This window comes from Podarcis pityusensis (genome assembly GCF_964106645.2).
Source record: "Podarcis pityusensis genome assembly, chromosome: 12".
In the NCBI taxonomy this organism is placed as follows: domain Eukaryota; kingdom Metazoa; phylum Chordata; class Lepidosauria; order Squamata; family Lacertidae; genus Podarcis; species Podarcis pityusensis.
In genome coordinates this window covers 51,115,777-51,139,984 of record NC_138037.1, presented here as the reverse complement: position 1 = coordinate 51,139,984, position 24,208 = coordinate 51,115,777, and the positions used below count along the sequence as shown (strand labels likewise).

The window sequence follows — 24,208 nt, the reverse complement described above, 5'->3', positions numbered from 1 at the left end:
TTCAGAAATGTACCCTTAGTTTGTACACACAACACTGCAGCGTCTCCTTTGACATTTTTGCCCAAGCAAACAGTGATGTGTTGGCACTGGCTCTGAAAATCTGCTATGGTTTTTTAAAAATAAAAGAAATAAAATTGGAAACTATGGATTTCACGTTCCTCCCAAGACCCAGTCATCCAGCTGAGTTCATCACATTGACTTCGATATCTGTGAATAATGACGCGTGTGTGTGTGTGTGAGAGAGAGGCTGGGGGAGGAAACTGAGGCTCCACCCTAATCCATGTGCAAAATTCTACTCAATGTGCAATGGTGAGGGCTGGAGCCTGCCATAAATGTCTGTTACGTGTGGATTTTGAACAACTGAAAGGGGCTCTTGACAGAAGAAGAGAGCATGTATCCAATGTACTCCTTAAAATGTTGTGTTTACACTATACAACATAACCAGATTAGAAATTTCACTTCCTGGAAATTTCCAAAAATGGGCACTTCTTAAGAATTTGGAGACCTCAACTCCTGATCTGAAAAAGGATCAGGAACTGGAAATACATACAAAGGGCACATTTTAAGCTATCAGGACTGACTGAAAATGCCAGGTTATCACCACCAAGGTCTAAATCTCCTTTATACGGGGGGAAAGAAATGCAAGAGCATTCCAGAACTGACATATAAACTACTATTACCTCTGGTCTTGCCTGTAAGGTAGAGCAGTGATTTGTAACCTAGATCTTTTTCCTGCCGAGATTGAAAATAGAGGTTGATAGATGAGCTCCATCCCATTCTCACAGCTGATTGAACTCAAGTGATCCAGCAGTACTAGCAGCCAGAGCTCCCAAAATTGCTGCAGCTGGGCAGCTAAGGGGCAGAGCGGGGTTACTCTTGGGGTGCAAGTTCTTTTCCGGTGGGTACTTCACTGTCAGGTACTGTGGCTGGCCACTGCAGCTGTAACCAATACTTCTACTGAGCCATGCTACTTGACAGTGGGCAGGCATGAAGGGTGGGGGGAGGCCTTCTAGAAAAGTCATTGCAGGACCTTAAGGAACGTGGGTGGTGCTGTGGTCTAAACCATTAAGCCTCTTGGGCTTGCCGATTGGAAGGTCAGCGGTTCTAATCTGCACGGCGGGGTGAGCTCCTGTTGCTCTGTCCCAGCTTCTGCCAACCTAGCAGTTTGAAAGCATACCAGCGCAAGTAGATAAATAGGTACTGCTGCGGCAGGAAGGTAAATGGCGTTTCTGTGCACTCTTGCTTCTGTCACAGTGTTCCCTTGTGCCAGAAGCGGTTTAGTCATGCTGGCCACATGACCTGGAAAGGTGTTTGTGGACCAACGCCGGCTCCCTTGGCCTGAGAAGTGAGATGAGTGCCGCAAGTCCATAGTTGCCTTTGACTGGACTTAACCGTCCAGGGATCTTTTACCTTTTTTTAACCTTGGCAGGACCTAATGGAAACCTTTCTCCCTTCCCCATTCTCTGCAGCACAAGCCACCCACCTGCAAAACAGGGATAAGGACCCACTGCCCTTCTAGGTGACACTGGACAAGTGTCAAGGATGATGGGAGTTGCAGTTCAGTATCACTGGGAGGTCCTACCTCATTGCAGCAGTTAGCGGGTTTGGAGCATGGGGGGGGGGAAGACAGGTTTGAAAGATGGGCCCCCACTGGCCTATCCTAATGGGTCAACCTGCCTCAGTGGGCCTTTCCCAGTAGGCTTACTGCGTGCAGCAGTGGCACTTGACAGGAGTAATGGGCAAAAATAAATTTAAATAAAAGAAGAAGAAGAAGAAGAAGAAGAAGAAGAAGAAGAAGAAGAAGAAGAGGAGTTTGGATTTGATATCCCGCTTTATCACTACCCGAAGGAGTCTCAAAGCGGCTAACATTCTCCTTTCCCTTCCTCCCCCACAACAAACACTCTGTGAGGTGAGTGGGGCTGAGAGACTTCCGAGAAGTGTGACTAGCCCAAGGTCATCCAGCAGATGCATGTGGAGGAGCGGAGACGCGAACCCGGTTCACCAGATTACGAGTCTACCGCTCTTAACCACTACACTGCACTGGCTCTCAAGGACCCAGAACAGGCCCAGCTTCAACAATGTGTGCTCGGGTGGGTGCTGGAAAACACGAGCAACAGCAGAAGGAAGTGTGCACCCTCAGAAGCCTATATTTCTTCCTCCCCCCATCAGCTTCTTCTGCCATTCCCTTCACTTGCAGTTGTACTGCTATTGGGCCTAGGCTGGAGTGCAGATGGGTTGGCACTGCTGCTAGCTTATCTTGCTGACCACTCCAAGCCCAGGCATGTGAGGATGTGGAGCAGCAAGGAATGAGGGCAATGAGACTCTAAGCTCACTAAGCACACAAACTCCTTACCTCCTTGCTTGCTAGTCCATCACTTCCATTGAGCTCAAGCATGAGAAAGAGATGTAAGCAGGAAAGTGGTGTGTGTTTCGTGCAGTGGACGAGACTGCATGGGAAAGAGCACTTTAACAGACAATTTTGAAAAAGGTAAAATAAAAGCGCCTTCTATGCCTGAATCATAGAATTGTACAGTTGGAAGGGACCCAGTCCAGAGCTTTCCAAATTGTGTGTCGCAACACATTAGTGTGTGGCTGCAGTGTGTAGGTGTGTCACACAAATGCTCCCCGTGCTCCTCCCAGGGCTGGAAAGGTGTTAGTTTAACCTGTTTGCTAGTAAAACTTAATTTAAAAAGGTAAAGGACCCCTGACAGTTAAGTCCAGTCGCGAACGACTCTGGGGTTGCGGCACTCATTTCACTTTATAGGCCGAGGGAGCCGACGTTTGTCCGCATACAGTTTTTCCAGGTCATGTGGCCAGCATGACTAAGCCGCTTCTGGCGAAACCAGAGCAGCACATGGAAACGCCATTTACCTTCCCACCGGAGCGGTACCTATTTATCTACTTGCACTTTGACGTGCTTTCGAACTGCTAGGTTGGTAGGAGCAGGGACCGACCAACAGGAGCTCACCCTGTCGTGGGGATTCAAACCGCTGACCTTCGGACCGGCAAGCCCAAGGCTCAGTGGTTTACACCACAGCACCACGTGCGTCCCATAAAACTAAATTACTGTGTCGCAAAATGATGCATGTCTAAAAAGTGTGTCACCAACATGAAAAGTTTGGAAAGCTCTGATCTAGTCTGACCCCCTGCAATGCAGGAATATGCAGCTGTCCCATATGGGGATTGAACCTGCAAACTTGGCATTTTCAGCACCGTGCTCTAACCAACTGAGCTATCAGTGCTGGGCTTCAACGTGGTTGCACAGACACATCATTGGCTCAGCCCCAGGCCACGTAGCTCCTTGGTTCTCCCAACTGCCTTAAACCCCAGTACATGAATGTAGGAGCTGGGCCAAGAACCACATGATCCCAGGGGCGTGGGCATCTATGTGGCCCCTCAGCTCTTTTCTATGTGTGAGACCCTTTCAGGTAAAACTATCCTATTTTGCTTAATGTCTAAATGAAAGATCCTCCTGGGAGATGCGTGCAAATCCAATCCAATCTTCAAAATGTCTTCTTCCTGAAAAACCTTAGAATCCTCCTGATACAGATATATAAATTAAAAAGTTTTTTGGCATCAAACCCAAATCGTGAAATCTAGATTACAAATCTGACAGCCAATACAGTCATACCTCGGGTTACAGACACTTCAGGTTGCGTTTTTTCAGGTTATAGGTGCTCCGAAACCTGGAAGTACCGGAACAAGTTACTTCCGGGTTTTGGAGGTCACACATGCGCAGAAGCGCTAAATCGTGCTTTGCGCATGTGCGGAAGCGCTGAATCACAACCTGCGAGTGTGCAGACGTGCCGCTGCAGGTTACGAACGCTGTGGGTTGCAAATGTGCATCCCGCATGGATCAAGTTTGCAACCCGAGTGTCCACTGCAGTGTTTCCCACCCTGCAACCTGTGGCTCCTCTTCCTTTGTGGCCTTGTGCATAAGTCAGAAGATATTGCAGTCTAAGCCAAACAACAAGGATGTACATAAGCCCATAGCATGTGGCTATTGTTGTTTCCAGGAGGGCTTATGAGGCTATCATCCCATTTGCCCTTTACTTGCACTTTGAAGGGAAAAGGGCTGCTACCTCGAGATTAAAGTGGGAGAGTGTTAATTCTCCACTCTGTAGCACTTCCTTTCTAACTGTTTGCATAAAAGATACTCTGTACACAATCCCCTTTATGAGTCATTTTTACTCGTTGTCTTAGGTCAGCTTGCACTCTCTGTGTGCTTTTTCAAGGATGTGAAATGAGAGCAAATGAGTGACCAGAGAGAATGATAAGGTGCTTGTTTTTGCTGTTGCTTGCATTAAACAAAAGAACACAAACCCTAAATTAATGCTTACTTGTAGCATAAATTATGCCCCCTTTACAATTTGCTTTTGTGTCTGCTTTAGAGGTGGCAGTTCCAGCAAGGTCCTCTGGAAAGTGAGGAAGTGAAGAGCCTTGCCAGTTGGGCAGGAAGCAGCAGGACAGCTGGCACCGGGTGCTGCACCACCAAATGGGAGTAAAGGGCAAGCCCAGAGTTGGAAGCCGCCCAGAGTGGCTGGGGAAAATCAGCCAGATGGGTGGGGTATAAATAATAATAATAATAATAATAATAATAATAATTATTATTATTATGGCCCGGCTTCTGAGGCTCATGTTTGTGCTTTATAACATTTTGCGTTTCATCTAAGGTAGCTAAGATAAAAGGAGCTCAAAATTATTCTGGACCAGGTTATCTAAAGGGCTTCCTTAACTATCAGGGGTGCCAACTATAAGGAAGTCTGGGTGTCTGAGCACCCACAAATTTTTGTTGTGGGTGTTCAGCACCCACATCGCAGGGGCCCTGGCGCAAATTGTGAAGCACCAGGAGTCACCTCCGAGGTATTGCAGGACCACAGAAAACATCTCTAAGGCATCACAAGACCTTGGAGATGCTTTCTGAGGTCTTGCGAGTGCCATTGGAAGTCAGGTTCCGAGGCTGGGGAGCATGTGACATTGTGACGTCACGTTGCAACATGAGGTCATGACATTGTGCACACTGGGCACCGATAACCTGGGGCCCAAGTCGGTTCCCCTGTTATCTACTCATGTCTTGCTTTTATGTCCATCCATAAGATAAATTTGGTAAGATCAAGCATATGCTGAAGAGATTTGTAGTCTAAAACATCTGGGAGGCACCAGCTGGGGGAAGACTGGCCTAGGCTTTCTAAGAGCAAAACAGACTTCTTCATCTAACTCACTGAAGCAATCCAACTGCAGTTAACAGGACTTTTATATATTACTAATGTGAGCAGTCAGCCATTGGTCCTGCATGCTTAGCTCTCAAGCATTCCAAGTACACTGGTGTTGTTCAAAAAACTACACTAAAGAAAACAATTTGAATTGGTCTATGGGCTGTGTGTTGTTTTAACTACCTATGTGTCCACAGTATATCCTAAAAGACGGGGAAGCCCTAATATTAACACAACAGTAGTGTGTGAGATTAAGAACGTAGTCTAATGCAGTCAAGCTGAATACTACCATTATATCTGAAGGCCATTTTGGTTTCTCTCAGTTTCTTATTCTCCCAGTCTTAAGTTCATTTCTCCACTTTTCAGATCAGTTTCTGAATTATTATTATTTTTAATCTAATGAAAATTCACCAGCAATCAAGAGTGACTCTTTCCTAATGTACACAGTTTTGTATGCAATTTTGCCTAACATACTCATTTTTTTTCAAATCAGTTCTCTCTAATACAGTGGCACCTTGGGTTACATACGCTTCAGGTTACATACGCTTCAGGTTACAGACTCTGCCAACCCAGAAATATTACCTCGGGTTAAGAACTTTGCTTAAGGATGAGAACAGAAATTGTGCAGTGGCGGCGCAGCGGCAGCAGGAGGCCCCATTAGCTAAAGTGGTGCTTCAGGTTAAGAACAGTTTCAGGTTAAGAACAGACCTCCAGAACGAATTAAGTTCTTAACCCGAGGTACCACTGTATAACTTATTTTTATTCTCACAATTTTTTGCATTTGGGGCATTACTCCTAAAATATGCATTTTTATACACATTACTTGTCTGGAGAACAGCACTGAAGAATTTGGAGAAGTGCAAATGTCAAAGGATGATTTTGTTTCAGTTCGTGTATTGATTCATAAAATGCAAATTAGATTGATTCACCATTAAATGCAACCTGAATTAAATTTCTTCCCTACCACCCATTTATTTTCCACATTTGCCCTTTCTTTGTATAGTTCCGAAGGTGTTGATTTGTGTTTACTCATTTCTAGTTCCTTTACCTTTTCTTGCAACTTGGGCAGAGGACTAGAATCCAAGCGTTTTTGTCGTGAAGTTGCTAAGAGACTGAGTTCTGAATCAGATCTGAACAAGGAGCCGAGTCTGAGCAGGTACATCCTGCAACTGGCGTTTCTGGCGGTGAGGATGAACCTATCCTCATACAAGCTACGCAGAGCAATATTGCTTATTTGGCTCTGCTGCCAATCCCATGGAGGTCAGGAGCTGAAGCCAAAGGGACTATCATTTGAAAACACAGAGCAGCAGAGCAGTCATTACTATAAAGGGGTCTGTTGCTAAAAAGGGAGGCAGAACTTTTAAGGACACTGATGGAAATTCTCTCAAAGTAAGGTTTTCAGGGGAGGAGTAAAGTAGGATGGAGAACAGGATTTAATTTATATATGTCTGTAATTTTATGCCCCTGGTAGCACATTTCGCTCTTGTGTTATCAGAAATCTGAGTTTAGTGCTAAGAGTCACTGAAACTGACTGAGATACTTAATTCAGGTTCCTGAGCCACTTTGTATAGTTAATGTGTACTATGGCACACCAACATAGAGCTGTTTATATTGATTCCGTCTTTGCTAGCATCTTGATTTTCTTCTTCTTCTTCTTGGATTTGGATGAGTTCCACCAAACACAGGGAATAGGGGCAAGTGAAGCAAAGTAACAACTGTATTAAAACAGGAAGAAGAGGGGTGGGAAATATCTCTAACAACGAAGTCTGCTTCCAGATGGGCATGTGTTGTGTGCTCCTCATGCATACACATTTTTGTAGCATCCACATGATGGCTGTTGGCATAAAAAATGCCAGTCTGTATTCCTGCACACCCATTTACCCATCCAGATTTACTCTTTCTGGGGGGAAGCTGCTAAGTTAAAAGCAAAACCCTGTTGCAAATGACCTGTTTGTGATATTTGCACGACCCATTCCCAGTATTAAGCCCATGTCTGGAAACTGCTAAAGATAACGTGCTCACAGCACAGTCGGGTTTCTCCAAATCCTACATCCAAGCCTAACGGCAAAAAGTTATAGATCTGAATCTGAAATGTTTACAATCGCAAAACTAAAATCATGGTGGGTGGGAGATGAATTTTCATAATCTGGTCTAACCCTTCTCCTTTAAGGAGGGACACACTTTTTGTATCTGTTGCGGCAGCATTTCACATTTTGGTTTGATTCAGAATATCCCTCCACTGCTATTATTGCACCTCTTGTCCACATGCTTATCCTTCTTTCAGGGCTGCATTCTGTTCTTTGGGTCAAGTAGTTAGGAAAGAAACATTCAGTCTTCAGAGAGACAATGTGGGCCATCATCTCAAACAACAATTTTGCTGATCTACGAATCTCACTTTTTGTAGGATTTGGAGCAACAATAACCCCCAGCTAAATGAATTGTCTCTTAGAAGCTGGTAGGGACAAAGTATAGGGAAAAATAGATGTAGCATATACAGTGGTACCTCGGGTTACATACGCTTCAGGTTACAGACTCCGCTAACCCAGAAATAGCGCTTCAGGTTAAGAACTTTGCTTCAGGATAAGAACAGAAATCGGGCTCCGGCGGCACGGCAGCAGCAGGAGGCCCCATTAGCTAAAGTGGTGCTTCAGGTTAGAAACAGTTTCAGGTTAAGAACAGATCTCCAGAATGAATTAAGTACTTAACCCGAGGTACCACTGTATTACTTTATACCAAATTAAAGAATTATAAGCTCCCTTCCTCAACATTCATTAATTGGACTTTGATCTGCCACCAATCTCCTCTGGAAAGGACTCGTATGCCTTTCTATAAGCTGGTCACTTAAAACTCTCTCTGCCCGTATCCAATTTTCATGGGAATGGTATATACTGCTTTAGTGCCTATCCCTTGCTTAATCTATTCAGTATTTGGTACTAAGCAACAACCAACAAAAACAATAGGAATAATTGTTTCAGGGTTTGTTAGTATGAATGTCTGGGAAATAAAGAAAGGTTACAACTGAAGAAAGAAAAGCTGCTTCTTTGTCAAACATTAAGTACTGGGCAGCAAACATCTAGCAGAGATAGATTCCCCCTTGCTCATAGCAAGGCAGAAGCATCAATTTGTTTTTCTTGAATACGTGACTCAGTTTTAAAAAAGTAAGAAAGAACAGCCAAGTCTTTGGCATCCACTGTGCCTGGCAGTTCTCTGCAGGCCTAGAATCACATATAAAACATCCCTCTCCTATTTAAAAAAGGGCTATCCATCTTCTTTATAGGCTCCGTGACACTTGACAAGACATGAACTTGGAATTTTGTTTTCTGCAAGGGATCCATCCATGCCCACTGCGTGAGAAAAAGAAGAGAATAAAGACTACAGAGTGAGGAGGCAAGAGAGACAGATTAGAACAGGCACAGGCAAACTCGGCCCTCCAGATGTTTTGGGACTACAACTCCCATCCCTAGCTAACAGGACCAGTGGTCAGGGATGATGGGAATTGTAGTCCCAAAACATCTGGAGGGCTGAGTTTGCCACTGCCTGGATTAGAACTTGGCTACATGGGTCCCAGGGAATTAGGTATGCTTGTCATTTGGAAAACAAAACAAAACACCACACTGAAAATTGAGCTTAATTGCAGTGAGCTAGTGAAAACATGCACAGCAGTTAAGTCCTGTGAAACTATTTTGTGATTTAGCATAAAGCCCACAAGAGTACCCGGCAGTCTGGCTAGTTTCAAAGCTCCCCTCCTGCCCACTTTTTCAAACTTTTCAACAAGGCTGAAGGGAAACGTACAAGCAAACCTCATCCCTGTTTTCTATAAAGCTCTGTAGAAAAACCCGAGATCACCACTGCCCAAACAAACAGAGGTTTAATGAGATACATGGCAACTGATAAATGGGATCACATAACAGTAGGTACTATGTTACCCTATGTAAACACTTCTTTGTGTGCCTCTTCCACGAGAGATCTGGAGGGTGGCAACACGAGAACAGGCTTTTTCTGTGGTGGCTCCTGATTTGTGGAATGCTCTCCCCAGGGAGGCTTGCCTGGTGCCTTCATTAGGGGAAAACATTTATATTTGGTTAGGCATTCTCCTGAATAACATCCTATGGCTTTTTTAAATGTGTGTGTGGTTATCAGTTTGTTTCTGTTTTATTATATATTTTGTATTCTCATTTTGTATTTTTTTCTGTTGTGAATCGCCCTGGGAACTTCAGAGGAAGGATGGTATACAAATTTAATTAATATAAACAAATGAACTTTAGAGTCACTGTTTTGTCTATGAGGACCATGTAATTCTAACCTAGTTTAAAATGAAAGCTGCGTTGTGTTTGGGTGTATCTGTCACACGCACATGAGGGGTGACTTACCAATTCTTCATGGTATCAGCTTTAAGTGGCAACTAATAGTGCAAATGGGACGTGGGTGGTGCTGTGGGTTAAACCACAGAGCCTAGGGCTTGCCAATCAGAAGGTTGGCGGTTTGAATCCCCGGGACGGGGTGAGCTCCCATTGCTCGGTCCCAGCTCCTGCCCACCTAGCAGTTCGAAAGCACGTCAAAGTGCAAGTAGATAAATAGGCACCGTTCCGGCAGGAAGATAAACGGTGTTTCCGTGTGCTGCTCTGGTCTGCCAGAAGTGGCTTAGTCCTGCTGGCCACATGACCCAGAAGTTCCCTTGGCCAGTAAAGCGAGATGAGCGCCACAACCCTAGAGTCGTCCGCGACTGGACCTAATGGTCAGGGATCCCTTTACACTACCTGAATGATACAGGATCCAGCCCATAAGAAAGCCATTTTGGTAATGTATGAATTAGGTCTCCATCTTCATAGGAAGGTGTTTAGAACAGTGTCCAAATCTTCATTGCTTTGATCTCTTTTAATTAAGTACATAGCAAGCTGCTTTATACTGAGTCAGATTGTTGGACCTGCGTGGTGCAGTGTTAGAGTGTGAGACTAGTACAGGGGTCAGCAAACTTTTTCAGCAGGGGGCCGGTCCACCGTCCCTCAGACCTTGTGGGGAGCCAGACTATATTTTGGAAAAAAATAATGGATGAATTCCTATGCCCCACAAATAACCCAGAGATGCATTTTAAATAAAAGAATACATTCTACTCATATAAAAACACCAGGCAGGCCCCACAAATAACCCAGAGATGCATTTTAAATAAAAGGACACATTCTACTTGTGTAAAAACACGCTGATTCCCGGACTGTCCACGGGCCGGATTCAGAAGGCGATTGGGCTGGATATGTCCCCCGGGCCTTAGTTTGCCTACCCATGGACTAGGAGTTGGGAGACCAGGGTTCAAATCCCCACCCATGGTTGTTGTGTGGATTAATTGAGGAGGGGGAGAACTGTGAAAGTCAAACATATAAGATTCATAACCATTTTCAACAGCATCCCCATCATTTTGCTGTGACCGAGGTTACGGCTTGCTTTATCATAACAAAGCCACCCCACCCCACCCTTCAATGCACAAAAGGATTGTTCTCCTATTTTTATGTAAAAAATAGCCCTAAAGCATACGTCAGCCAGAGTCGAGCATTTTACTCCCGTGAAGTCTGTGCCTAATTGGCATGTGCACCAGGTCAGAAGTATTTTGCTTTCCATTCAGAATGGTTGACTTTACTGAAACGGGCCTCATTAATAAAGCAGTGTGCATGTTAGGTATGAATAATGCTCCATTTCCCAATGCCATTTAAAAGCTTATCTACATCAAGCAAAGGATATCTCCTGAGCTGCCGCTGACACTCCATATATATATATATATATATATATATATATGGATTGACTCAGGAATTCAAACTGTGTCTCAAAAGCTCCTGAGGATGGTGGAATAACCTGATGGCAGTAGTTAATAAAACAGCTACTTTAGAGCTTGTTTACATGACGAGGGATAACAAGGTTGCATGAAAGATTGCTAATTTGCATCAACAACCTCACATTAGGTTTGTTTAAATGCCATGGGAATTCCAGACTGCAGGAAGGACGCCTCCTGCTCCACCTATCCCAAGTCATTTTCAAATCGCTACCTGTTCCTTGGGTAACTATTCAAATCCTTACCCATTTGAATTTCACTGAAGTCAACCTTATCAAGCATACAGACCAGGTTTATGGCAAGAGAGGAGAGGTGGAAAACCCCTAGTTTTCTATGAAAGCCTTCAATGTCAAGTTTGTTTATTGCACGTGCAAGGAACTCAAAGTAGAAAGATGCAAAGCGCTTTCAGCCTTGTGAAGAGAAAACAAGCCTAGGATGTGGTTCTTTAAGACAAAAGTTGTGCGCAGGTGTTCACATGAACACACAGAGGGTTAAACTGGGGGGGGGGACCAAGCCCTGCCCCCAACATCCCTAGGTGCAGCAGCTGCTCTTCAGATGTTTGGGCAATTAACGTAACAGGCGTAACCAGAAGGGGATTTTAATGTGCATTCAACTGAATGCACTTACAACCTGTGTATTGGGCATTCATCCACAGAGTTTGCAGAGATGCTATAGAACACCCACTGTTTATTGAGCATTCATTCAGATCCGTTTGTACAATGTTTGAGGGGCATTATCCAGTGTCTGCAGTTTATTCAGCTTTCATTCTGATTTGTTTGTATGGAGGCTATGCAGTATCAAGGAACTGCAATCCCACACCATCCAGTGTCTTTCTCTATCATTTCCCTTACCACAAAATGTCCTTTTTTGGGTGTGTGTGTGTGTGGCTTTACTGCACAAGAGCATCAGAACCACTTGCACAACCGGAATTAGCCGATATGCGATTGACCCTCACCCATAAAATAGTGACACTTTGGAAGTGGAAACATCTTGAAACCTCCCCATGAGAGAGCATGTTTGTTTATCAAGATTTCCTAACATTAGGGCTGTTTCTAAGCACATTCAAAAGAGTGTGCAGAACATCATCAACAGCTCACATTCACGGCCCCCACACCCCTGGTTTAACCTGTCACAGCTAAAATTCACAACCTATCCTAAGGGCGAACAAAAATGGACTTCAATAGTCAGAATAACTTAATCCTACCCCTACCCAAAATTTTATTCTGAGAAATTCTGGCATAGCTCTGCTTTAAGATGGCAAGTGGGGCAACTGCAATGGAACCCAATGGCTTTGAACTTAGAAACAGTTTTGTAAAGCAGTACGGGAGGTGACTAAACCCTGGCCTGGGGGCCTGATTCAACTCAAGGAATTTCCTATAGCCCTCAAGATCCCTGAGAATTTGGCAGCAGTGGTGATGCCAAAGAAATTAAAACTGGCACCACGAGCTTTGGGGTTCTGCTGTCTCATGGTGGAGAATCCAGCATAGGTTTCTGCTGCAGAGTATAACACAAGATATAGGGGAAATGGTGTTCAGTCATGAAAAATTGACCTCAAATTGCTATCTAGGAGAATGCAACCCCAAGCACACTGTGTGTGTGTGTGTGTGTGTGTGTGTGTGAGTGAGTGTTTGGGCGTGCAAGAGTGGAGGAGCAAAAGACCATGTAGTCCAGAGTTTAAAACTATGTATCTGCACCACTGAAGGGCATCCTAATATCTGAGCCACAGTAACCCTTTGAGAATGATTGATACAAATTTTGTATCGCGGCACATCTGGTGCCCTCACGTTGTATTAATGCTTGGCTTGCCAATGTACGTTCACCTGTGTGAAAATAGGTACAGTGGTACCTCAGGTTACAAACACTTCAGGTTACAGACTCCGCTAACCCAGAAATAGCACCTCGGGTTAAGAACTTTGCTTCAGGATGAGAACAGAAATCGTGCGGCAGCAGCGGGAGGCCCCATTAGCTAAAGTGGTACCTCAGGTTAAAAACAGTTCCAGGTTAACAACGGACCTCCAGAACGAATTAAGTTCTTAACCTGAGGTACCACTGTACTTGCTTTACTGCACTAGAGTTTCTAATACAAGGATGGGGAACCTAGGGGGAGCAGGCTGATTTCTCACAAAATTGAGAAGAATAGTGTCTGTACACCCCCCCATCATATCTCAGGTTCTACAAATGCTAGAAACTTTTATTTTGTAAGAAAGCTGGGAATCTGGTGATAATGGTTCATCTGGGGGTTCACTGGTTGCCTCCTCTTGCTTCCCCTCCTGCGGGTACCCATTCATCTAATCCAACATTTTGCTGCAAACAGCCGTCAGCCTCTAGGAAGCTGACAAAAAAAGCCATGAAGGCAACAGCTTTGCCCTGCTGCTACCAGGATTTGGTAGAGGTGTGAAGCCTATAAACATGGGTTTTCCACAGCATTTTGTAGGAAGGATTCAATTGCATATTGAAAATTCGGCTTTGTGCATTAAAGTAGATTAAAGTATTTTGGTGCAACACTTCTACTCTCTTAAAAAAAACAAAAAACTTTGTCAAGTGACGAAAGGAATGGGGAAATGCACTAAGAACTGATTAATGCAAAGATGTATAACCACAGATTGAACTTTGGCAAACTTAACAAGATTTATCTGTCCTGGAGGCGGGTTAGTTGGGATTCTGCTTTTGTATCTTTTTCTTGTAATTGTTGTTATATATTGGTAATCAATGAAAATATATTTAAATAAAATAAAATGGAAACATTCGCTAGTGAGACAATATTCAAATCTAGGCAATATGTACAAGTAAAGAGGGGGAGATACATTACACGCTGGTACCTCAATCAAGACAGAAGTTTAAAATCAGTTATTCATAGATAAACACCAGCTCTTCCTTGCTCAGTGAATGGATACACCTTGAAAAGTTCACAGTGTGTATGTCCAGTTTAGTATCTAATTCACCCCCTCCTCTGTATAAGAAGTCTCATTTATGCACAATGTGTACTCACCATTTTATGCAGACGTATGGAAAACAGCTCTGGAAGAGCTGGCTGTTTTCAAATCCTCTTTGGGAATATTTTTAAAAGAGTTTCCCTCCTTGAAACTGAAGTTTGCATGTTTACTCAGCAGACTGAAGGATGGATGAACATAGTCTGCATGCCATTTCCTTGCCCTTTTAAAATATTCAGTAGCTAGTAACCTATCCGTCACCAATAGAGACTCTAAAGGTATTAATTCTATTATGCAGGGGAAATCTCCATGCAACTCTATCGGTCAAACACACCATGACTTAAAACCAATTAGCTTCAATAGGATTGCAAGCTGGATAATCTACCTCAAGAGCTGGGTCTTCTCTGCATATCTATATTGGAAACTTAATTTTATTAGGATGTATTTACTATCCATTAAGCGTATGGGGGTATGAGTTTGTGGGTGGGTGTGCCTACAAATGCATAGCAGTCTAGGGAAAGTCAGTGTTTGCAATAGGCTGTAAATGAACCTGTCTCATACTTTCATTAGAACTGTGCTGAGCTGCTAAGTTATAGCTGCTTTCTCATGGAATCCCCTTTGGCTCAGGAACAGCTCATCCTTTAGAAATCCGCATGCTTGCTGGCAGGAACAGGATTGTGTTGACCTGGCACTTCCTCTGAGGTTTAAGGAAACTGAACAGACATTAGTGACCCTCCCTTTGTAATGGGTCAGCGCAAGGGCTATGAAGGGTAAAGGCTGTGACTCTCTCCCATGTCTCCCCAACCCCCTTTGTTTATATGTGAATACTGCACCTTGTCTGAATTCAATTGCTCCAATGCAAGGGTGGGCAACTTCCAGCCCGTGGGCCAAATTTTGCCTGCCAGACCTCTCCATTTGGCCTGCAAGGTTGTTTCAGCAAAGCCCCACCTGCTTGCTTTGCACACCCACTTGTGGGGTAGGTAAGGCTGGGGCTCAACTGAAAGCAGGTTTGCAGGTCCTGCTGGCTGGTGGTGCCTGCAGAGCCTCTTGCGCTCTGCTTCCCAAGAGCTCGACAAGCAGCTGATGACCAGGCCCTTCAGAAGTGCTGCACTTGGGAAGTGCTGAGCTTAGGGCTTTAGGAAGCTTTGCACAAATCTTTGACAGCTGCCAATCTCCTGGCATCAGTATGACATCAGGGGTAGTCCTGCCCAGGGGTCTCACCCATCCCTACCTGGAGATTCCAGGGACTGAACATGGGGCATTCTGTGTGGAAAGTGATGCTCTACCACTGAGCTGCGGTCCATCCCAAAGGGCTGTATGCAGTGAGCTGCTGCCAGTGCATGATTCTTGAACCCTCATTCCAGGAGTTGCTCTCTGAAAGTGTCCTGCCAAGGGAGCTATGTGGGTGTTATATAGGGTGCAGTGAAGTCATAGGGCATTCCAATGCTTTTTTTTGAATTGGACCTAGTCAAGTGAGGAACTCAGATACTTTTATTGCTTTGCAAATAACAAAAACCAGAACACGCTGTAGTGCACAAATGTTCACAGCAGCCAGCTTTAGGATTTTGCACAAGGGGGTAGGAAGAGGCACATGCTGTGAAAGGAGACCCTGATTTTATGCAATATGAGATGCATTAAAACATAAGCAAGGAATCTGCAACCTTCCAGATGTTGCTGGACTCCAACTCCCATAATCTCTGGCCTTTGGCCACAATGACTGGGGCTGATGGGAACTGGAGTCCAGCAACATCCTGAGGGTCACTGGAGTCTCCCTATCACCATATTAGAAGCTGGGAACATAACACTTGGTTAGAGTTTGATTAGAATTTTTCTAAAGACTCTGCACTCAACTCTCACCTGTAGCTCCCAGAAGCTGTCAATAATACAGTGGTACCTTGGGTTAAGTACTTAATTTGTTCCGGAGGTCCGTTCTTAACCTGAAACTCTTCTTAACCTGAAGCACCACTTTAGCTAATGGGGCCTCCCACTGCTGCCACCGCGTGATTTCTGTTCTCATCCTGAAGCAAAGTTCTTAACCTGAGGTACTATTTCTGGGTTAGCGGAGTCTGTAACCTGAAGCGTATGTAACCTGAAGTGTATGTAACCCAAGGTACCACTGTAATAATAATTTATTATGTATACCCTGCCCATCTGGCTGGGTTTCCCCAGCCGCTCTGGATGGCTTCCAACAAAATATTAAAAATACAATAAAACATCAGACATTAAAAACTTCCCTAAACAGGGTTGCCTTCAGGTGTCTTCTTCTAAAAGTCAGATAGTTGTTTATTTCCTTGACATCTGATGGGAGGGTGTTCCACAGGGTGGGTGCCACAACCAAGAAGGCCCTCTGCTTGTCAGCATGCGACAGCGGCTACACCTCGGGAACAGCTTTGACTGGCCAGCTAAACCATGTGAAGGTGGTTAATGGGTCTCAAACCCTCCGTGAGTTACAGACTTCCCCTGCATGTGAAGACAGGCTCTGGCAGATGGAGTGGACAAGACCAAGAGTGGGTCCAATGGTCAAGAAGGTGGTTTCTGAATGTGTTAAAGAGGGAAGTGAGGGCAAATGGGGCTCATCAACCTGAGAAGGTAGCTCATCAAGGAGAAGGAAGTCAGGTCCTGCCTTGTGTGTCATCTTTGAGAGAAGAAAAGGCTAGGGAGTAAATCCAGAGTGCAGTCCCTAAGACGGTTGGATGGTGCTTTGTACACCTCCTTCTGGCAGCTCCTGTAGCTGGTGCTAAACGTATTGCTCTGCTTTCCTTTGGACGACGTCAGTGAGGCCGAGAGTGGAGCCTTGTTGTCTGGAGAGCCCAGAACTTCCATGCCCTCTGCCCAGGATTGTGCCCCGGGGAGATCACTTCTGTGCTGCTAAAGCAGCGGTTTGACTTCACCCTGGAGGTCCATTGTCTCTCAAGACAGACAGATACCACAACAGACAGGGAGCCTAGTATGATTTCACTTAGAATAAAATACCCCTTTCCCTTCTCATAGTAAAGGATGACTGAATCATAGTAAAGCACTGATAAATTTAACATGAATGTGGTAGGATTCTACAGAAACCGCTCTAAAACTCTGATGCAATTGTGAACAGATACATTCCAATAATTACAATGCCAAGATAAATTTCTATGATTCCTTGGGTTATAATTTTTAAATTGAAGCTTAAGAGACAGGAGTCAGAAGAGACAAGTAGAAAGATTTGAATGAGAAGTTATAGGAGAAAGCATTAACTGGCCACTCTCTCCTGAAAGAGGAAAGTTGAAAACTCTTTCAGAAGTCAGGATTTGCTCCATCCCTAAGAATATTGGTAAACATACAAATTGGACCCATCAAACTCTACCAAAGCATGGACTGTATGTATAGAAGAATATATAGAAGAATCACAAAACCAAGCCGTAAAATCTATAATCTATCATGTAATAAACTATCATGCGAAAACTAAAAAAGGGAACGAGCAAGCAGCAAGCAAATATTATCCAAGATCAACACTGCACTTCAAATAGTAACTCAACAAAAATATCCCAAGTACTGTATATTATAAAGGTTAAGCATTCGTGTCAAATAGCAGAAATGCCTGTATACAATAGAACATAGATAAGACCAGTCCACCACCTATATAATAAGCTGAAGCAGACAGGCAGACAAACAAATAGATGAAAGTAATTAAAAGAAATAATTCAGGATTGTTGCTAGCAATGGGATCAGATATATTAATGGCCCAAAATGCTGTCTACGTAGGATCAGGTTTTATGCTACAATGCAACAGTTGGAGTGGTGAAGGCTGCTGACCAAGTCCTAATATAGTAAGTGTCTATTGGCAAACACCTCCCTAGCTTCTGCAAACCATAGCTTTTTAGGTTTAGGTTTTGTGTGCCAGGTATATATCACATACAGCAGTAAGGTATGATTTGATAGTAAACAGAGTACAACCATGCAACCTCAGGGGTGTCTGTTACTGCTTGTTCCACTGAAGTGCAAGTTAGACTTCATTCAACCAATTAAGGCAGATCAAGTTGTGTGACCCTTGGCAGTTTTATGGGCTGGAGTCAATACTAATAAATGCACTCAGAATTAAGCAGGTGGTGTGTTGTGTGAAATGCTAATCAGATGTCAGCACAGTACCAGTAATTTGAATAAGGGCAGTAGAATCTGGCCTGTAATTTTTGGGAGAATCATACCTAAATCCAAGACACATTTGCTTAGGGTGATGGAGAATTCATGACCAAGTATGTGTGGTTAGGATTGCTTCCTTAAAGGATCAAGGTTAACTAGGCAGGCTGCAAGTGTTTTAAAACAAACGTCAATAGGTTTCATTTGCAAGTAACCCTAAGCCACGGTTTGTTTTAGACAACTTGCAGATGAGCAAGCAAGCCACATCGATTCTCCCCAGCTTGCTTTGTTTCCCATCAGCCCCTGCCTTGGGCTCTTCAGCTTTGCAGACTTCTGGAGTGTAGCGGCCAAACTCACTAGGGTGAGTTACAGCAATTTAAAAATACAGTATCAAAACGAGTTTTAAACAGATTGGTGCAATTAGCACAACTCAGTCCCACCTCCCACCCCAGTTCAAGCTGATCTGTAACTCACAGCCATTTCTCACAACCAGCAGCATCACACGGTAACACTTCATCTCGACTGCAGCCTGACAGTTGGAGAGGGCATGTTTGGAAGGGCGTGGGGAAATCTTACTATACAAAATAAAACTGGAATGCAAAGGAGAGACCAGTTTATGTTTCTTGCCAACATGCTCTTTGAGTTTGAATGCATCGATGTATTAACCCACCTTAAAGCCTTCTACCTACAGCTGGACGTGATTCATCTGGTGAAAAACTTGGTAGCTAAGTTGGTAGAGCCTGAGACTCCTAATCTCAGGCTCATGGATTTGAATCCCACATTGGGCAAAAGCATTGCAGGGGGTTGCACTAAATGATCCTCGCAACTCCCTTCCAACTCTACAATTCTACAATTCAGTGATTCTGCTGATTGGCATTCTGTTTAGTGGAGGGATAGAGGTCTAAACCACTGAGCCTTTTGGGTTTGCCGATTGAAAGGGCAGTGGTTCTAATCTGTGTGATGCGGTGAGCTCCTGCTGCTCTGTCCCAGCTTCTGCCAACCTAGCAGTTTGAAAGCACGCAAGTGCAAGTAGATAAATAGGTACCACTGCGGCAGGAAGGTAAACGGCATTTCCGTGTGTTCTGGTTTCCGTCATGGTGTTCTGGTGTGCCAGAAGTGGTTTAATCATGCTGGCCACATGACCCAGAAAGCTGTCTATGGACAAATGCTGGCTCCCTTGGCCCGAAAGCGAGATGAACTCTGCACCCCATAGTTGCCTTTGGCTGGACTTAACTGTCCAGGGGTCCTTTACCCTTTACCTTTTAGTGCAGGGACGGGGAATCTGTGGCCCTGCAGATGTGTTGGTCTTCAATTCCCATCAGCCCCAGTCAGCATGACCAATGGTCAGGTTTGATAGTTGTAGTTCTACCGTATCTGGAGGGCCACACATTACTTATGCATGGTATAGTGGTTAGAATACCTGACTAAGCCAGGATCAAATCTCTGCAACAGTGAAAGTCCACAGACTTCGCGAGGGATTAGATCCCGCAAAAGACATCCAGAAAATCTAATTATAAATGATGTAGGCTGAATGGGGCAGGAGTGAGGGAAGAGTTATGAAAAAGTGTCCGATTGCAACTATCCATTAAACAGTAATTTGAAAATAATTGCACCAAGGATCACTTGCAATCCCTTCTCAAATGACAGGTACTTGGCAATAAGCCTCATTTATTTCAAAGAACTTTTCTCAGAAAGTGAAAAAGTGCCCACTGTGTTCTTGGCTCTCTCCCGGCCTTCTTTCTAAGGCCAGAAGGAAGTAAGATCTGCAAGAACAGTTGCTTTCGCATGTTTCCATGAAACAGTGCTAGGACCACACATGTAAAGGACCTGTAGGAGCAGCCGCCCTGGAGCGCAGGTCTCAGAGTTAAGGCCAAAAGGCAGCCACGGAATTGCAAAAGCCGCCGCCTTAGTTTACAAAGTGCACCACTATAAGTGTGTTTACAAAGTGCACCACTATAAAAACTGCCTGACTTTGCCCTTAAACCTGGGATCTGTACTCCAGAAACGAAAGCTGCCACATGAGTGTTGCACCCATGGAAACAAAACATCCAGTTATGATATCTGCCTGTTACACTTGTGGGTAGGGAAGAGGGAGCAGTGTACTGTTCTTCCCTCCCCTAATTATTTATCTACAAAGCGGGAGTATAAAGCAATTGCAGATTAAGCAGTAACCAGCAGGGATCTGAAACACTTTTTTTGGGGGGGGGGGCATGTTTCTGTTCTCCAACCCTCTAACACGAATGCCCCTGGCCAAGATAGAACAGGGGCCATTGGAGAGCATTCTGGGATTCACAGTGTCGTGGATAAAGTTTCAGGACGGATGAAGAAAAAGGACACATTTTCCCTTTCCCCTTATCTTGAAACCTTCCCCTGTTGTGCTGTATAACATCAAAGGCTCTGCAGGTGAGGAGCAAGGGGGCCGCCCGAAGGCGCAGGGGGCCAGAGTGGAGTGCAAGCGTTTGCAACATGCTTGCCTTCTCCTGCGAAAAGGGGCATGCGTGCCGGCTGCCTGGTCTAGTCTATGACCGTAATAAATTGATTGATTGATATAACATCAAAGGACACCAGTCTGGGACTGGCTGCCACCCTTTAATATTTTTAATAAAATGAACATATATAAAACTTCACCGTCAATGGCTGCAGATGTGTACTAATAGTACAACCCCAACATGTGTTTGTTTGAGGCAATTACCAAAAGGAAAACTAGTATGGATATTTCAGAAAGGCCATGGTTTCCCACCTGATAAGAAACAAACTCCAGAATGCCCCATGTAGTTTATCATTTCTTTCCAGATTTAACATTGGAGGGTGTAACACTGACTGAAATTGGTTTCAATGGCGATTAGTTTCAAACTGTTGATTATTTGTGGAGCCAACATTTTAATTTTGCCTAAATGAAAAAACTGACCAAATAAGAATACAGATCTTTAAAATGTGTATTTCCAAATGCAAATCTGAAATTGGAAAGAGATTATTTCACTCCTCCTAATTTTGTTTTCGACTGTTGTATGAATATTAGCAAACTTAGTTGGAATACTGGCATCACATTGTTATACCACAACAAAACTAGTAGTACATTTTACATTCTTCATTAGAAGAAAACACCAAAAGTACTCCACAAATACGTTACTAAACAATACCTGATGTTTAAAAGCCCTTTTGAGTTTTTAAGAACTATTGTGTCTGTCTGAAAGCAAAATTACTAGCATTTGAGACCTTGCATCAAAGCCTGAAGGACCAACAACACACTGGTACTTACATTTATGTTTTAACACTCCATGTGTGTATTTTGAGAGGTGGGTACACACAATGAACTCTGCATTGTGTGAAATATATTCATACACAATATTTCCTGGATAGCTCAGTTGGTTAGAGTGTGGTTCTGATAATGCCAAGGTTCGATCCCTGTATGGGACAGCTGCATATTCACGCATTGCAGCGGGTTGAGCTAGATGATCCTCAGGGTCCTTTCCAACTCTACAATCCTATGATTCTATGATCTAAAATATTTTGCTTTGTGCCCAACGTGCATACACCCCTCCACATCAAATCATAGTTCGGTGGTGTCCAAACTTTTTTCAAAGAGGGCCAGATTTGATGAAGTGAAGGGCCTTGGGGGCCGACCAAGTTGGACCAAGTTGTTGACCTTTTTTTAGGATTCAAGTTCTTGAAGTTCTGAGCTTTTTAATTATTTTACCCCAAAATTGTTGAGCTTCTTTTAGGATTGAAGTTGTTGAGGTTTTTTAAGGATTTTACCCCAGGAAAAAAACTGCCACAGGGGCCAGATTAAATTGACCGGCGGGCCAAACCCCCGAAACGGACTTTGGACATGCCTGTCATAGTTAGTTACTATAAAAGGTAAGGAGAAAATGAAACCCTATTTATATTTCCTGAGTTTAGGCTGCAATCCCGTCATCAGTTGCCACTGACTCATATATATCTCCCATAGATTTGGAAGGAAGTAACACATCAATAGCTATAATCAAGACTGTACGGTGCTGTAGCCACAAGCAATGAACAATCCCTTTTTGACAGCATGGTGGCAAGTCCATTTGTCCACATGACCTCCTCATTCAAAGCACAAACTTCCATCCTGCTGAGCACCACCTTTGAAGTGCCAGTTAGGATCATATCAACTTCCACGAGGATGCTCAAGGCCTGTCAAGGTGGCTACAGCGACCATTATCCATTTTACCCTACTAATAGTAATACTATTCTGGAGGAGCGTTCCAAATCTATTCCACTTGTAACAGGAGGGGGTGACTGTAAAATGGCAAGGTGCTCATTTCGGAAGATGCTGCAATCCTTTTCAAAGGGCGTGCCAAAGAATTGTGGCACATCACATCACTAAAATCCGCTGTGGCAAATGTGCGGGTTGGTCTTCTGTTAAATACCAGGGCACAAGGTCTATGAGAAGTTGTGTTTATCAGCAGCAACACTAATAGCTAACAAGTTGTTTTAGGTAACTCCTGCCTCTTACGTCATGCTCCCGTTAAACAGAAGAGCACCGTTGTTCTGCTCATCTGCTCTTCCTTCTGCTCACTTACAGATCTTTGTTTCTAATTCAGGTAATCCACTCCGAAACTTCTTATCACTTAATTTTGAGGGATGGGATGCAGAACAGAAGCATCATTTTCCTAAATCAGGTAAGCCAAACCAGGCCAATAAAATATGATTTTTGGGGAGGCAAGAGGGGGGTGGTCCTGTTTATCATGTTTTTTATATATGTTGGAAGCCACCCAGAGTGGCTGGGGCAACCCACTCAGATGGGCGGGGTACCAGACAATAAAATTATTATTATTATGGATGGCAGTTCTTCCCCTACAATAGCAGCTCTTCAGCTAGACTTCAGCTACTGACCTATTTATCAGCTGAATGGCAAAGTTCCTGGAAAGACATTTTTTAACATACACACACACAGGCAACTTTCCTATAATAAATCTGTCACAGTCTATTTCATGAGGATCAACACGTGATGCCAGAGCAACCGGAGTGCCAAACAGAGGAATGGTCTGACAGAGTGCTTTGAAACCTCTCCCTCCAGAAAATAAATGCAATAAGCAAACTAATTCCTAAACCCAGCCAGGTACCCCCCCCCGCCCCCCGTTCTTTCCCAGCTCCGCCAGGTGAATGGCGAGATCCCACCTCAAAGACATTTTTGCAGGCGCAAAAGGAGGACGGGCACGTAAGCGCGCCTGGCCATGGAGAGAGATCGATCCCCTCTCCGAATAGGGATCCACGGATGGAGCGAGCGGGACCGACCTTGGATTCCTGGCTGGTGGTGGAGGCAGGCGAAGGCGGCTGCTCGGGGCTCTCCGGGTCGCGGTCCTTCTCCACGTCCTCCGGGCTGACTTGTGTCGCGTCGCTGGGCGGAATCATGTTGGCCTCTCGGACGGAAAAGCCTCCGTCTGGGGAGGCGGCGAGAGCTCCGGGAGCCGCTTGTTTATTTCACGTGCTCCGGCTTGGCCATTCCTGCCCGGCGAAGGAACTCTCCTCCGGCGGCGCGGCGCGGGTCTTATTCGGAAGTGGGGGCGCTCCTCGCCGCCTCCCCAAAAAAGGCTGCCCGCCTCCCCCGCCTTCCTCCTCCTCCTCTGCCCTCCTCCTCGTCTTCTCCTCCACACACACACACGCCCCGCTGCAAGTTAGGGATAGCTCTCTCTACGGGAGGGAAAACTGCTGCCCCGCGTCCGCCGGGCGAGGCGTGCCGAGCGGCCGAGCGCCGAGCGGGGAGTGAGCCGGCGCGTAACGCGTGGAGCCGCCGAAGGAGCGGGGAGGAGGAGCCCGGGCGCCTGGCGCGGAAGAAGCATGTGCCGCCGTAGTAGTGGAAGGGGAGCCATGTGCTGCGGCCCCACGCCGCGCTGCCGGAGGAGCCCCCGCCAAAGCGGAGGGCGGGAGGACGAGCCCACGGCTGCTGCTGCTGCTGCTGCCTCCGCCGCTGTGGATCCCATTCTGGATCCCGCTCGTCTTTCTGCATTCTGGATCCCGCTTGTCTTTCTCCAGTCTGCATCACGCTTTTCTTGCTGTTGCAGACTTGTAGAGTTAGAGGGGTCCCGAGGGTCATCTAGTCCAACCCTCTTTCGAGGCAGGAATCTCAGCCAGATTGTACACGACAGGTGGCCAGGCGACTTCTGCTTAGG

General features: G+C 44.9%; 1 protein-coding gene across 1 annotated transcript in view; it reads right to left on the bottom strand.

Moving 5' to 3' along the window:
• Positions 1-23,777, bottom strand: part of STAC (SH3 and cysteine rich domain) — an 80,147-nt gene extending 56,370 nt beyond the window's left edge. The window contains exon 1 of the mRNA XM_080975952.1: positions 23,334-23,777. Within this exon, the coding sequence (XP_080832078.1) occupies positions 23,334-23,450 (117 nt within the window). The 5' untranslated portion in view covers positions 23,451-23,777. The remainder of the gene's footprint in view (positions 1-23,333) is intronic.
• Between the last annotated feature and the right edge of the window lie 431 nt (positions 23,778-24,208).